At 35.4% G+C, this 16,842-nt stretch overlaps 1 protein-coding gene across 1 annotated transcript; it reads right to left on the bottom strand.

Annotated features, from left to right (window-relative positions):
• Positions 1-582: 582 nt before the first annotated feature.
• LOC18434986 (rho GDP-dissociation inhibitor 1) lies at positions 583-3,128 on the bottom strand. The gene is made up of 5 exons (XM_006845043.4): positions 2,740-3,128; positions 2,501-2,567; positions 1,744-1,962; positions 1,153-1,277; positions 583-869 (listed from the first exon to the last, which is right to left on the bottom strand). Exons 1-5 carry the CDS (start codon positions 3,037-3,039, stop codon positions 792-794), a joined length of 789 nt encoding a protein of 262 aa, XP_006845106.2. The 5' UTR covers positions 3,040-3,128; the 3' UTR covers positions 583-791.
• Positions 3,129-16,842: the final 13,714 nt, after the last annotated feature.

Raw genomic sequence — 16,842 nt, 5'->3', positions numbered from 1 at the left:
CATCACGGTTCTGGTTTTTTTGAGTCTGCTGACTCATCTATTCCCATTTGTCCTCCCTCAATATTCAATTTTAGAGATTCATCATCGCTTTTGGGATCGGCTATATAAATCCTGATCCCTCTATTCTGCTCTATCAATGACCATATCTTCATTATAAATCCCCATTTTTTTTCTCGCTATTTCTAACTATGTCCTTTTCACCCTATCTCTTATCCTTTTTTAACCTTCCACTTAAACCAACTCGTACTTCCCATGTTCTATGGTTTCTAATTTTCTGTAGTAAGTTTTACAACTGCAAAACAGTAATAAATTACACAATAAATACTTCTGCCACCATGTAGCCCTTGTGGGCAAGGGCCATTAATTGCAACATCATCCTTCCCCTTGCAGTACTGTAAACAGTGCCTGCACCTTCAGCTAAAATCAATGGCTTAATTCTGTGTGCTAACCTATGTTAGCTTTCAAAACATGGAAAGATCAGAGCAGAGATTCCCATAAAGAACAAATGAAGAGCAACCAGAGATTAAAAGCAAGTGTCCAGAAGAACTTTAGTGCTCCTCTGGGCATATGGAGACCAGAAAATGGGAAACATATGAAATGGGAGATGTGATTTATCAGGAATCAAGATTACAGGGTACATGATCATCTCCTCACACAAAGAAGAGAAGCCTCTTAGAACCAACAAAACAAAAAGAAAAAATATTTTGAGTTTCTTGGTGAAATTTTCCAACAAGCCCAACTGGTTAGAATTAAAGTAAATGTGTTGGATGGGAACATGGTGGTTCCTTCTTTCAAGAAGATGGCCAATCCTTTCGAATCTCGAAACTGTAACTCAGGTCCAGATAGCACTTGCCATCATCGTCCACAAACTGAAACAGAAAGAGACACCATATGAATTCAAAAACCTTTCTTCTATACATCCTCGCTTCTAGAAATTAAAAAATTTCTATCAAAATAAGAGATTTAGAGTAGAGGAGATAATGCCTGTTGATGTATATTTACCAAGTGGCGCTATAAGCCAGATAGAGCACACTTAGTGAGGTCATAATGTATGTAGAGAGATAAAGAGATACTTGTAGTGAGGATGTTTGTAAATGGCGGCTTGCATAGCAAAAAATGAGAAAAAAACAAAACGAAGTTGAAGCGATATACCTTTGATCTTGCAGAATAAGAACCTCTGGCGAAGATCCCAGAGGGCGTGGTGTCTTCCTCCAATTCTGAACTGTAAGGCTCAGGCTGAGGACTGAACGTCCCCAACATTACTCTTGTGTTCTCAACTGCAGAGTATTTGCCATAGAAAATAGATTTGTGAGACAAATAGCTCTTGCATTGCTGGGCCACCAAATTACCTTTGCAAGTGAAACAAGAAGCGGTTTCCTTGAAGCCAACAAATTTAATGATTTTGGTCTTTAATTTTAGATAAAATCAATAAGTTTAATGGCTTGTATTGGTTTTACTTGAAAACTAACAAATGAATAGTTTTGATTACATTCATAAAAGGTAGAGAGATGCAAAAATGTAAACATCTCGTCTACATAACAAACAACCCGATTACCGCTGATTTTCCAAAAATTGAAAGCTTCTCATGGAAGATGACTCTGTTGAGGATGAGATCTTTGATGGAAATTTCGAAGTAAATTACAGGATTGGATCTCAAATGAAACAGGGGATGATTAATGAAAGAGAACAATAATCCATTCAAGAACCGGACAGAAAGGAATGGAGGAGAAGATCGAAACATACCTCGTACACCAGTCTTCCATACAGTGTTGGTATACTTGAGGCCAGACACGATATTGTTAGAGACCTGGAATGTGAATTTGAGCCTGTATTTGCTGCCATCCTTGAGACCAAAGGCGTAGCCTTTTGCATTCGGAACAAAGGGGATGGGAAGAAGAACGTCAGGGCGACCAGGCGAGAGGATCGTGAGGCTCAGGATATTCACTTCCGGCTCTAGATTTTCTGATAAATTTTTAAGAGATGCAAGAAAATTAGTTCTAAGCAACAAAATCCATATCTGAAATTTGACAATTGGGAAAGACAACCTCAATCTCTCTCTTTCAAAACTTAGAAAGAACAACCCAAAAAAAAGAGAAGGAAAAAATGACTTTACCAAAAAAAACTCATGCATGATATTCCACATGAAGGAGACTCAGCCCCATCTATTTGTCTTTTAGAAAAAGGCCAGTTTTAAGAAACAAACCCCAGCTATGAAAAACTGGACAATTTTAAGACCTCTCTCTCACAATAAAAAGGAAAAAAATGCATGTATTTCCCAATAAAGAAGACTCAGACAGCTCTCTCTCAACCGGTAAATTCGACATAAGCCTCAAAATTGTCACCATTGTTATCCAGAGAGAAAAGCATGGGGAATACTCAAAATCCTCGAACCCATGGTTTCTTTTTCCTTTATTCCAAAGAAAAAGGAAAAGCAGACCACGTTCTCACTCTAAAAGTATAAAACATGCCTCAAACTTTTACTTGCAGAATGAATTCATACCTCCCACAGCAGATAAATCCACACTCCCAAGAAGCTGCTCCTTCCATCTCCTCAAACTCTCATCTTCCTATAATCACATTCACCACACATTTTCACAAAACCAAAAAAAAAAAGTCAAAATCACACCCATTAGGAAAGAAAAACCACAATACATTATCAAGAGAAACCAAATAATCATCAGAAAATAAAATCCAACACTAATAACAAAAGAAATGGGGAGCATAGAAGGATTATGTTACTTTATCCTTCTCCATTTGTTCTTTGAGGGTGAATTGGGGGCCAAGGGTAAGGTCTTTTGCAGACTTGGATCGGCCGGACGCATCATCGTCATCGTCATCCCCATCATCATCATCATCATCATCATCATCCCCACCTTCAGTTGAGCAAACAGAGGCCTGGCTAAACTTCCTAGAGAGAGAAAGCTTCTCTGAAGGCCCTGCTTCGCCGTTCTGCTCTGAGACCTCCTCATTTTCCATTTCCGGATCGAACCCAACAACATTCTCAGAGCGACGAGACACCACCCCCATAACCATAGACATCTCTCTTCCCCCCCCCCTCTCTCTCTCTCTCTCTCCCTCTCTCTAATTCTCTCTCCCTCTCTCTCTCAACAACCCACAAAACAGGAAAAAGAAGAATGCATAAAAGTATTACAAGTGGAAAGAAGAGAGGAGGAGAACAAGGGGAACCCGTTCAAAGCCTTGACCTCTCTTGCCGCCAAGTTTGGAGGCCGTTTTACTCTCTCCCTAAAGATGGAGGTTGGACTGGCTCTAATTTATCTCAAGGCCCACTAACTTTAGATTGGAGTTGCAGATGGAGAGGAGCAGTGTTCAAAAATTCGACTCGCACAACGGCCGAGTTGAGTTATTCCTAATAACTTTATAAAAGCTCTACAAAGAAGATGTCCCTGCCTTATCGGGAAGTCAGGGCTTTACTATGGATACGGTCGAGATGAGTTATTTGAGCGGGTCCAATGAATTTTAAAAAAAAAAGTCGAAAAAAAATTCGGAAAAATTACCATTTTTACTGCTTTATCTAAGGTGTATGTGGGCTTCACGATGGATCTGGGCCGGTATGGGAAAATTAAACCCCGCTAAATTTGGAGACAGATTCAGATTGTGGCCGGGGCACATGAGCTTCACTTTAAAAGCTCCATCACGAGACTCTGGTTGGTGATGGTGATAATAAAGTAGTTGTGTATGTAAAGAGGGCAATGCTTTTCCTCTTCTGACTAACCATGTTTAAAAGTTAGAAGTAGACCCATGCCTTTCTTGGATCGTGACGAGCAATCAATAAAGACTGGCCCAGTCACCTTCTTATGATGTGCATTAGGTGATTCCGATCGGAATTATTGAATTTTGAAACCTGCATTTTAATACCTCAGCTTTTAAACCGGTTGCAGCTGAATCGGTTAGAATTTGAACATTCATGAATTAGTGTTTTAAAATTTTGATTGATAGGGCGGATGGTTTACACACAATTTTGTTGGATTGTTAGATCCGCGATCCGAATTGAGCGTAGATTAATCCAAATTTAGTGATAAAATATAATAAGGTAAAGTAAAATTAAAAATAGGGTTTTATAGGGTTGAGGTTTTAAAGAGACCTAAAATAACATTAGACAAGCTTCAAAAAAAAAAAAAAAAATGAAAGGGAGATTTCAAGGAGGAATCTAATTAGGATCCATTCCATCCCAAAACTGATCCAACCCCAACTGATTCCCATCAAGATTGACGATCCAGATTAAAACCATTTGAAGTTTAAAACACTTTTAGAAGTGCAACTTGAAATAAAACACTTGTATAAGTGCAACTTGAAATAAAAAAAATTAAAAAAATCAGAGTGATTTTAGAGTTCCAAAAAACCGAATTATCTTCCATAGTTTCAATTCCAGCAAAAGAACCTTTCTCTCTCCGTCTCAAGGAAAGGTTATCCGTAAAGTTGTTTTTACTTTTCTTTTATTTTTTTTATTATTATCCGTAACGTATCCATGGGAGTTTATAATTTAATAAAATATCTGGAAAACGAGGAGAATGCATGTCTTCCTCTTTACTGAAATCTTTTACCTTTGTGGACAATCCCTTGTTTGTGGGGAGACCATTAAAATTTGCCTCTAAGTACCTCGCTTAAAACCAGTAACCAGCTTTCTGATTCTCTATCTTAATATGCTCCAAACGCGCCTCTTTTTGAATTAAGCCTTGTTTCATCTCTTATAAGGTGAACTTCCAAACCCATGGAATATGAACTTGAATGAACTTTAACTATCACCTTTCATAGAGAAGGCCACGGCTGCCCCTAGCCCGGCCCTAGTTCCATAGGGCCAGCCAAGGCCTGGCCTAGCCCTAATTGGGTCAAAAAGGCCTTGGCCCTAGCTTTATAAGGGCTGGGCCAGATCAGATAAAATCAAAATTAAATAAAAGAGGAAAACAAATGAAAAGAAGGCTAAATGGGGTCGGTTTTGGCCTAAACCCGGCCTGGTCTTACCCTCATGCTGTGGTTTTCAAGCCCTAACCCTGCCTTCTGGCCACATTTCATAACCCAGGCCCAGTTATTTTAGAGTCAGGTCATGTGTTAGAGACGAACATTAGACTTCCATAATATGAGTGGCATGAGTGACATGTGTTAGAGACGAACATTAGACTTCCATAATATGAGTGGCATGAGTGGCTATGTCAGTAAAGAATAAATTGGTATTGTCTCAAAGGTATGAGTGTTATTGGCATCTCAAGAATGTAAACTACGAGTTGCTCTCCTTCCTTCTCTCTCTTCGATATTGTTGTAACCACTGTTGAAAAAATCAGGTGATCAAACCACTAACCGCTCGGTTAGATCGGAATTTTGGTTTTGGGTAGTTCGGGTGATAGATCAGTATTTAAAAAAAATATATATATATATATATAGTCCAAAAAATAATGAATTTGATTTGTAATGTATTTTTTAATATTCTTTACATTATTGTAAGAATTAAAAAAAAAAAAACGGTTATTAATATTAACTTTTGTATTTTCCCATCATTTTCAAAAAAATTTAAAAATACCCCTAAGTACAAATCGATTTTCAACTTCATTTAAATGTGTTTTGCTTTAATCATTTTTTATATGATTTTCATATTTTAGTAGATTTTTTTGTGCATCTTTTTTATGTTTTTTCAAGACTTTTTTGACCACTCGAGACTTAATTTAAAATGATTGAATCAGCCGATTTACTGCTTAGACCAATTGAACTGCTTCTGGGTCCATGTGCGGTTAACCATTCCGATTCGATTTTACCAACAAGTCGTGACCTTGTTACCTTTCGTATTTGATATTCTCCATCACTAGACAAAAAGGGATTAACGGGAATCCCCCTCCGCTTTTGTTTGCTGGTTGGTGTAACATATTTGGGGAAACCAACCCTGATTCTGTCGGCCAAAACAAGGCCTGCCTATTCCTCCAATTACTACCAAATATCTAAGTGCTTAATTATTTTTAATATTTTTGTTTGTAGTTTAGTGGTAGTAATCGAATTAGAGACTTAGTGCTACTAATCATCAGCTGATAACCCCTAAACAGTATTAGAAAACACGACCTCGGAACAGAACCAAACTATGCACGAGGTCCGGGTAACCAGCCTTAATTGGTCAGGTCCTAGCGGGGATTAAAAGGGTAAAAAAAATTAAAAAAAAAATCTTAAAAACTTTCAACTCTTAGAATATATTCATGTAAGAAAAAATTGATTTTCAATTTCGAAATTAGTGCATCTTGTGATGCAATTTCTAGACGGATGATTTTCAAGTATTCAACTTTAAAGTTTATAATTAGAGATGAACATAAATTTTCAAGCATTCATATAGATTTTTAATACTGAAACACCATTTTTCGGCACTATTTGATTGTTTAAGACCTGAACTTTGATTGTTTCGGACCTCGGCCGTATACAAACCGCACCCAAACTTTTAGTTTGATTTGATTTCGTAACTTATACGCAGTGAAACTAGGATTCGTTGTTTGGAATTTGAAAATCAAAATTGAGGTCGTTACAATAGGCAAGAATCAGTTTTTATTCTAAAATAATTTATGTGATGGTCCCCACGAATTAAAATGAATTATTGAAAGGAAAACCTCCAATCATTGGTCACCAATATAGCAGGTTATCTGCCAAACTTCTGAGGACTTTTTTTGTCCACATTTCCTCTTAATTTATTTATTCATCGGAAAATGACCAATTCGCCCCTACTTGAAGTTCGTAATCGACATAGTTTTGCTAGTACCCCTTGGAACACCTTCAACTATCACAAAGGGGCCCATAGACCCTTCCTGATTTTTTTTTAATAAATAATTTTGTAAAAGGTGTGGTTTGCATACGGTTGCAACCTTCGACATTTAAATTAAGTTGCACTTCAAAATTTTATCATAAGATACAATTTTGAGGTTGAAATTTTTTAGAATGGTTGAAGAATTTAATTTTATCTCTTTTTTTTTTGGGTAATTCAGTGGAGATGACGAGCCCCTACCCGGTTTTTGAAATCATTAGTGGTTTTTTAATGTGTTAGATGAGAATGGAAACCAAAACTTTAGCTAGGGCACAAGTGGTGCTATCACCACGACCTCAACCACATTTTAATTATAAAATTTTAAACTCCAAAAATTGTTCAAATCAAGCAGTTCTATAAACACATGAAATCTTGAAAATAGACGGTCCAGATAATGTATTGTAAGATATACTATTTTAGAGACTTGGGCTCTCTTTTTTCTTGGGACGAGAAGAATTGATAGGTGAAGCTGCTTGAAATTGGAAGGCCAGTAAAGTGAGCCAAAGTTCCAGGAAGGCTCCATGAATGAGCAAACAGAGAGACCCCAATTTCCAACAACTTTTATGGTTAGAAAGAAAAGAGATTCAAGAAACTGTAAAAGGTCATGGAATCAGCTAAAATGGAAGGAATATTGCTAAAAAAAGATTTTTTTTAAATGCTGGGAAGTTTGGACATTCATTTTCCAGCAATCTTCAAGCGAAGAACCTTGTTTGCAAAAAAGGGGAGTGGACAAAATCATGAGAGAAAATGGAACACTGGAAAGGCATTTATCTAAGGGAAAAGTTTATATAAGGTTGCAATCTTAAAATGTAGAACTACATATGTACCTCAAAAATTCATTGAAAAAGGTTGTTTTAATATTGAAAAACTCTCTAATTGATCATCTCGACATCGAGGTGTATGATTATGAAAAACAAAAGATTTTGAGTCCCATAAATAGTGCATCCTACAACATATTATCTAGACCGTTCATTTTTAAGATTTTCATATGTTTATAGATTTATTTGATTTTAACTATTTTTGGAATTTAAAATTTTATAATTAGATATGAAAATAGATTTTGAGACAATCCTAATAATATTTTACATCAAAATTATATGTTATGATAAAATTTGAAAGTGCACCTTAATTGGCCTAAGAATATTTTACATCAAAATTATATGTTATGATAAAATTTGAAAGTGTGTCTTAATTGGATTGTTTAAGATTGCAACCTTATGGAAACCACACCTTTTATCTAAAGTTAAAGGGTGTTTTAGTAAAAAAAAAGTTAACCTCATACTATAGAAGTACGGTGCATATCAAAACCCATCCATAAAAGTTGTCTTGCTGGATAAAAACCTTCAATTGATCGACCTCAGGTGTAGGAATACAGGAAAAAACAAATTTGAAGTTCTAAGAATAAAGCATCATATAGTACATTATCTAGACAGTACATAATTTCACTAAGCAAGTTCAAAGTTCAAAGGGATTATATGCAATGAGAACATTTACCTTTAGTATAAGGAGGTCACAATTACTTACAACCATCCGATGTGAAATCTGATAGTTTGGGTGTGTCACAATGTCTGAGAAATTTTTTTCTGAACTTTGAGCTTGGTCAATGAAATAAATGCAACCACTCAATTTCACATCCAATGGTCAATATTAATTGTGACTACCTTATACAAAAGGTAAATTGTGTCATTATATGCTTTCCCAAGTTGAAAATATTTTTTTTGAACTTTATGATACACGCAAGCTATCAGATTTCACATCAAATGGTTATAAGTAATTGTGATCTCCTTGTTTCAATGATAAATTCGTAAATAGCCCCATCATATGCAATTCCATATATGGGATAAAGTTTCCACCATATATAACTATTTCCGGTTCTTCTTTATGCATTTCCACTTTCGGAGCCTTGAACCTATCTCTGGGTATTACTTTGAAACTTTGTATTAATCTCACTTGAATTTACGCTTACACAGCACACTAATTTTATGGAAATTATTTATAGGAAAAAGTTTATGTAAGGTTGCAATCTTAAAATATAGAATTATATATGCACCTCAAAAATCCATCGGAAAAGTTTGTTTTAATATCAAAAAATCCTCTAATTGACCATCTCGACATTGAGATGTATGAATATTAAAAAAAAAAAGATTTGAGTCCAAGAAATAGTACACCTTGCAACACATTATCTAAATTGTCCATTTTCAAGATTTTCATATGTTTATAGATCTACTTGATTTTAGCCATTTTTAGAGTTTAAATTTTATAATTAGATTTGACAATATATTTTCAAATAATCCTAAGTATTTTTTTACACTAAAATTACATGTTATGATAAAATTTTAGGTGTGCTCCTTAATTTGATTGTTTAAGATTGCAACTTTTTAGAAACCACACCCTTATTTATATGGCCCTACGCTCAATTAATATTCTACTCACTACAAAAAGTGATTGAGTGGTATCGTACCTCTTTTGCAGCCAGTATAACATACTCTTCGTTACTCTTCTGAGTCTTCAACTCTCACGCAGGGGGCTGGGTTGGATCTGGGTCTGGGTCAGCCCCAACCCAACTAGGTCTCGCCCTAGATCTGGGTTTAGAAATTTAAAAGAAAAATTAAAATTGAAAATATTTTACCATATTATATATGTTTTTTAATGTGAGTATGGGTAAAGACAATTTGAAGCTCTATGTTTTTATTTTTGCTATATGTCTTTGTTGTTTGTTGTTGAACATTGTTGTTTTGTTGACACAAATGAGAAAAAGAAAGCACAAGGGATTGGCCTTTCAATTTATGGGTCTTCAAAATTGTTTGGGACTCAAGCACCAATTCTGTTGAGAACATTGTTTCATAATGCACCAAAGGGTATCTCTCTCTTTCTCTTTCATTGTTAGATGAGGTTTGTGCTGAAAGGTCAAAAGGTATCCTTCAGAGCTCTACGTATTTGTTGGTTATTGTGTTATCCATGGTATCTTCAATGTGGTGTGCTCTCGAATTACTCATGATATTAAATTGTGACAAATTTTGATCTGCCAAAAATTACTCAAGATTTCAATTATGCAATTTCCATCGCAAAAGAGTAGACAATTAGAATTGAATCTCTCTCTCTAACACACATAGAGACTAACAACAACAACAACAATAACGATGACGACAATAAGAACATGCATCTGTCAACAGCAAATACTTGATAGTCAAACTAAAAAGGAACAAAATTCTGTACACTCATTATGATACCCAGATCAAGCTGATCATATTTGAAGAAACCATGCCCAATTATGTTAATCTGACTAGGAAATGCTTAAGGAAAGCATGTGACCAACTCCCTTGGTTTTTCTGCTCAGTCATTAGAGAAAATCCAGTACAAGAACATGCTCATCAAATATTAGCTTTGCCAAGGATGTTGCATAGCCGCCATCGCCAACATAGTTCATACTGCTACATAAAGATAGAGAGAGAGAGAGAGAGTCAATTAAACCCGAGATATACATAAAGGGGTAGTGATAAGAACCTCGGTGCCAATATGTACATACTCATCAAAGTTTTAATGAATAACCAAAAACAACCTAGCCAACAATAGGTACATAATAACAGAAAACAACCTCAGGGCCACAAACATAACAACAATCTTAATGTGATTTAAGTTACACTCTCATGAAAATGTCATTGACACAAAGCCCACATCCATGATAATTAACACTTACGAAGTTGTCATTGACTATTGTTGTTCCATGCTCTTGTCAAGGATTGCTCTGTTCCTTGATGAGTTCACATACCTTTGTCCCACAACGGGGGTTGGTGCACCTAGGCCTTCAAGAAAAAGTAAACAAACTTCATATGAGTTAAGAGATATTTTGTGACAAAAATCCATTGAAATATGTACAGTCGTAGTTACGCATTAGGGTACATCAGATGGACATAAGAGTTTTAAACAAAATTAACACATTGACAGTTAAGACATATACACAGTGCTGTAAAAGTCACCATATTTACACATATGACAGCATATAATTTTATATAGCACCAAAAAAGAAACTAGAAATTATAGTGCAAACACTATATACTGCGTCCAAGTAAAGAACTAGAATTATAGTGCAAATACTATATTATAACGTGTTTATTGCTATCTTAACTCTTGTATTGATGTTGTAAGAAGGAAAACCTATGTAGATACACTAGCTCATAGAATAGTATAACTCCAATGGCCCAGATTGAATCTGAGCCGATCTGACGAACACATATATATATACATCATCGTGTCTCGCTAACACTAGCAAGACTACCACCATAGTGGGATGGTTGTCATATATATATACACCATCGTGTCTCACTATCACTAGTAAGACTACCACCACAGTGGGGTTGTGGTCCACCATGGTGTATGAAGAATCCAAGTGAAGGTCTGGCGAAAGGCCCCAACCTCGCCTTTGGAGACATATGGGAATATCCGGATAGCACTCTTTACCCACCAAAGCTCCTGCAGCAGAGGAAGCATCGAAGCTCCTTTAGTTGTAGAGTCCAACAGAGCTCAATCATGACCAACATAAGTAGCAAGGGCAAAGGCGAAGCCCGGAGAGGTAGAGATAGTGGCCTTTCATTTATTTATCAATTGATAGTGATAGTATATATATATATATATATATATATAAAGATTACAGAGTTATAAGCTATTAATTGTTGTAGAAGTGTAACATAATAGAGAAAAGCACTTATGATAATAAGAGCAGAAAGCCAAGATATATCAAATACAATCCAAGAAGTATGCGTATATTCACGAATTTTAAATGTAAACACAATTTTGAACTGCATAGTAGAAAAATAGCATAACAATGCTACTTACTGATTGCATATACAGAGACTTGCAAACTATTTCCATTCAAAAGGATAGTTGGAGGGTAAGGAAGATATATTACAATCACACATTATGAAATCATAAGGAAATACAGAAGTTACCGACTTTAGACGATGTACAGACGGCTGGATGGCAACTGTATAAACTAGCCTACTATCTACAGAAGCAGAGAAGAGCAAAGTAGAAGAGAGGAGAAGAGGGTGAGAGTGAGAGAGTATGAGATTATGAGCGACTATGAGAGCTTCTGATGCTTCAGTGGTATCCTTGACGAAGTCCGCCTTGTCTGGAGAAGGGAGGAGGTATTTATAGGTGAAGGAAGAAGTTGGATGCCTTAGCGAAGAAGGAAGCTGTGTGGTTGGGAATGGCTGAGAAGAGATAAGGATGACGTCTTATCACGGAGTGGGGTCACGAAGAAAGACGCGTGGGTGGCTAAGAATGTGGCCGTGCGTCGGTGATAGGGATGGGGTATCTTCCGTGTGTCAATGGAGGTCATACGTGCGAGTGGCGAGGCAAGAGGGAAGGACACATATGCAGAGGGAATCTTTACTGTGGCCGTGATGTGACTCCAAATTAGTCATATCAGCAAAAGTGGAAAAAGGGGAATCTTTACTGTTGAGGTGTTTTGTCTGCAGGAAAAGTAGAGGGAATTGGAGGTATCTGCTTTATGAGCGTGAGGTCATATCAACTTTATGAGATCGGGCCGGGCTACGCATCGGGTTTTTGGCTGAACTCTTCGAGAAGCGGGTTGCCTGACAGTACAGTTTCTTCTGAAGTAGTTGGTCCTGTATTTGGTGCTGCAAAGATGTGAAGAAGGTGTTCTTTGAGTTCTTCTAATGTGGCATTGGGGTGTGAGAGACGCATTTTCTTGAGATATGCAGAAAAAGTAGGAAGGCCGACAATATTATTTTCTTGAGGATGAAGTGTTTCACATGGAGGGCGTACGCGTTTGAGTGTGAATGTGGAGGGATCGGTACTCTAGATATCCCACCATTTTCTTTTAATGGTTTTACCAAGTCGAGGGACATATTCAAAATTGTTTGTATTATTGTCAGAGAGGGTATAATCCCATTTAAAGATCCAGGGAATTAGGTAAATGGCCATGAAATACACATGATAATCATCTTGGGTAGTACAAGTATTATGTATAGCAAATTTGTCTTGGAAGGCTTGGAATGCGTCTGGTAAAATCTGAGTGTGTGATCCCTATAGCAGGAACCAATGTCGAAACCAGTTTGGGAATCTTTCTAGGATAGGGAATTTGAACTGGATATACCATGAATGAGTATTATTGGGATTTTGATATGCAAAGACCTTGTGTCAGGCCTCAATGTACTCAGCATACTTATAGTATTTATATTGAAACTCAGGATTGGATAATTTTTTGCTTTGCATGGGGTTACATCCCCAATCTTCATATGATAATAACTTTTTAATTTGTAATTTAGAATATGCATATAATTTAGTATTACCTTGGTAAAAATGAACAATGGAAACTGAACCGGTTTCCATTAATACTGCTTCATACCATTCACGGGTTTTTGTACCATTCAAAAGGTTCAAGTGGTTGGCTAGATACAAGGGAGCTAATTTATTTGGGTCGATGTTGATATGCTTATCGCATATTGGTATGCAGTCTCAATATAAACTGATTTTGGAGTAGAGGAGGTTTGTCTATTTGGGTAAGCAACTGGAGTGAATGCAGGACTAGGAGTATGTATTGGACTTTGCGGAGGAGTCTAGATAAAGTATTCTGGCACATTCGTCGATCTCATAGGTGACATAGGTGTAAGTGGTAAGGAAGGAGAACTCGGCATAAGAGGCCCAGGTACAGTACAGGGTACTAAGTCCATTCGTTGTTTACCATGAGCTTTACTTTGAGATGTATTCATATTCATATTGGTATAGGTATTTTGCAAAAACAATTGTAAATCGTATGGAATATCTTCTGACTCAGGTAGTTGAGGTAATGTACGGCCCCCCCTGCAAAAATTCACGAGTAAGGAAATCCGGTAAGGAATTAGAAGAGCCGTGAAGATGTTCAATAGAAAAATCAAAAGCAGATAAAATAGCTTGCCAACGGGCAAAGATTTGTTTAGAAACAAGATTTTGAACATCTTTTTGCAGAATATCCTTAGCAGCTTTACAGTCAGTTCGGATGAGAAATTGTTGATTTAGAACATCACTTTGAAATTTAGTGACGCAGTGTATTATGGCAAGTAATTCTTTTTTCACAGTGGAATAATTCTTTTGTGTAGGATTCCACACTTTTGAAGTAAAACGAATTAATTGTTCGGTTGACTCAAATTGTTGTTTTAGTATACCTCCTAGACCTAATTCTGAGGCATCGCATTCAATGATTTTAAAAGCAGTAGGATTAGGTAGGGTTAGGTAAGGTAATTCTTTGGCTTTTAGTTTACGACGTTGAACAGCCAAAGTATGGATTTCGGTTCATGGTGGAGGATTCTTTTTTAACCTATCATATAAAGGTTTGGCGTCTATGGCAAGATTTTGATAAAAAATACTAATATAATTAAGACATCCTAGAAACCTTTGTAATTCGATTTTGTCTAAAATTTTATCGGGGAATTTATCAGCAAATAAAATTGATCTATCGATTGGGATAATTGTTCCTCGATTAATATTATGTCCTAGAAATCGGATTTTAGTTTGGAACAGATTGAGTTTTTTTACAGAAACTACTAAACCAGCATGTTTGATAGTATTAATAAAAGTATGCATATGTTTGAAATGTTGATTTAATGAATCAGAAAAAACTAAAACATCATCAATGTAAACAATCATAAATTTGTAGTAGGGATTAAATACATCATTCATGATTTTCTGGAATTCAGATGGAGCATTTTTTAGGCCAAAAGGCATTACATTCCATTCATACTGTCCGAATGGAACATTGAAAGCTGTTTTATATTTATCTTCTTTTTAATCTGTATTTGCCAGAATCCTGATTTTAAATCAAATTTTGAGAAGATGACAGCGTGTAATAATCTATCTAATAAATCTTTTTTATTGGGAATAGGATATCTAATCCATTGTAAGACTTTATTGAGAGGCTTATAATTGATGACTAAACGTGGAACTCCACGTTCTTGTTCGGCATTTTTATTGACATAAAAAGAAGAGCAGCTCCATGGAGATAAACTTGGACGAATAAGCTTCTTTTGAAATAGAACTTTAATTTCATTATGACATGTTTGGAGTAATTCAATATTCATTTGGATAGGTCTAGCTTTTATTGGAATTTTTGTTTCATTAAAATCGGGTTCATATGGTAATCCAACAATGTGTTGTTTTCTGTTCCAGAAAGCAGTTGGTAATTCATGGCATATTTCGCGTTCAATAAGACTTTTGAGTTGTTGTATTTTTTGTATCATATCGTTAGATTGGAGTTTTTAAGTAACAATCTTGTGTTTAATTTCAAGTTGTAATGATCCTAAAAACTCTTCTTTTTGTTTGATATGATTTTTAACCGTATTGATTTCTTTGATTTTTGGTTTATCAAGAATTCGAATTTAATAAGTGTGTCATGAATCCTTGTTTCAATTCCTGTCTGAGTAATAGTCATTGGATATAAAAGAGTGAGAAAAGGCACTCCAAGGATTACAGCTTGGCTGAGTCCTTTGACCATTATGAAAGTAGTTGGGAAGCAATGGCCCTCATTACAGATTTTAACATTTGAGAGTTTGTATTTAATAAACAGTCTGCTTCCATCAACAGTATTCAAGATTTGTGTTGTTTTATCAAAATATTTTGTAGGGACTAGTCCTTCATTGAGGCAGTTGAGATCAGCGCCTAAATCTACTAATGCTAAAGATTGAAATTCATATTAATTATTTATGACTATTGTTACTAGAACGAACCATTTTTGTGTAATAACCTTATTCAAAACATTTACAGATTTACTAGCAGATGACTCAAATTTATCTCTATGTTTTGGATGATATGTTTTGATCAAGTGATCAAATTCAATAGAATCTGTATCTGTATCTATTCCTGGAGTTTCATTTTGAAGTTCAAGAATTTGTATCCTAGTTTTTAATTGAGCAACTTCTAATTTTACGGTATTTACTTCTTTTTTGAGGTCAGCAATAGTCGGTTCTTTTTTATAAGCTTCATGTTGACTTATGCATTTCATTATGTCAAAAAAATTATACTCATATAGAGGTTTAAGTAAAGGGCTAGGTTTTATTTTTGTTTTAGCCAGATTGATGAATTGAGTAATTATTTCATGTTATTTATCAGGATCAAAAAAATTTTCGATTAAATCTAAAATAAGATTGTCTTCTTTTGTTAAAGTATGAATAGTAGAAGTAGTAGTGATAGGACATTTACATAATTCTTCATCATCTTCTGAACTATTAATAGTATTTGACCAATAAAGGTCTTCATCATGGATGTTACCGAGAAAGGATGTATGACTATTGGATGAAGTAGTATCTGAGTCTGAACTAGATGGAGAATCGTATATTTGGATGATATCATATATTTTATTTCTGATTTGTCCAGCTAGTACCACTGCAGCTATTTTCTTTTTGACTTTACATTGGCTTTTACAATGGCCAACTTTTCCACACTTATAGTAGACTGGTAATTTTTTATCTTTTTGCTGAGATTTTATAGAGACAAATCGTTATTGTGAATTTATTTTTCTTTTTAAGAGAATTCTGGGTTTTATCCTGTCTTTGATCAGATCTATGTTTATGTTTTCTCCGTTTATTGAATTTATGTAATTTATGAGGTTTGTTTTTGTCAATATGGTAATCGAACTGTTCACAAAAATCACCTAATTCTTTTTTGCCACTTATACTTTGTTTATCGATTTGTTTCTTTAATTTCATATCTGTGCATAAGGCTAATCCTTCAGCACATATTTCTGCAGATAATTCTCCTAAAGTATATTGATATACCACCATGTTTGCTTTTTAAGCGTTCTTTGACTTTTTTAGCAAATAAATAGGGTAAGCCAGCGACGAAATTTTCTTTCCAATGATCTAAATGGCTATCTTCTAGTATAAGTAAACGAGAAAAGAAAACGTTTTTATACCATTCATAATGGGATAATGTAGGACATCTAAGATTTGATAACAGGTCAGCAGTTCGTGTTGCTAAGATGGCAGTATTTCCTAGAAAATGTAAGGTGATAGTATATATCAAAGTATTGACAGCATCACTTTTAGTATATAAGACATCTT

This window comes from Amborella trichopoda, chromosome 6, assembly GCF_054954075.1.
Source record: "Amborella trichopoda isolate Santa Cruz 75 chromosome 6, AtrichopodaSantaCruz75HAP2 v2.0, whole genome shotgun sequence".
NCBI classification, from domain to species: Eukaryota; Viridiplantae; Streptophyta; class Magnoliopsida; order Amborellales; family Amborellaceae; genus Amborella; species Amborella trichopoda.
The sequence above is the reverse complement of the archived record's forward strand: the minus strand, read 5'-3'. Positions and strand labels throughout refer to the sequence as shown.

Bases quoted from the DNA above. Each gene is read 5' to 3' on its own strand.
- LOC18434986 (XM_006845043.4), bottom strand. From the start codon at position 3,039: ATGTCTATGGTTATGGGGGTGGTGTCTCGTCGCTCTGAGAATGTTGTT. The intron at 1,963-2,500 runs GTATGAATTCAT...AAAATTTATCAG, and splicing joins GGATTTATCTGCTGTGGGAG to AAAATCTAGAGCCGGAAGTG. The intron at 1,278-1,743 runs GTATGTTTCGAT...AATACTCTGCAG, and splicing joins ATGGAAGACTGGTGTACGAG to TTGAGAACACAAGAGTAATG.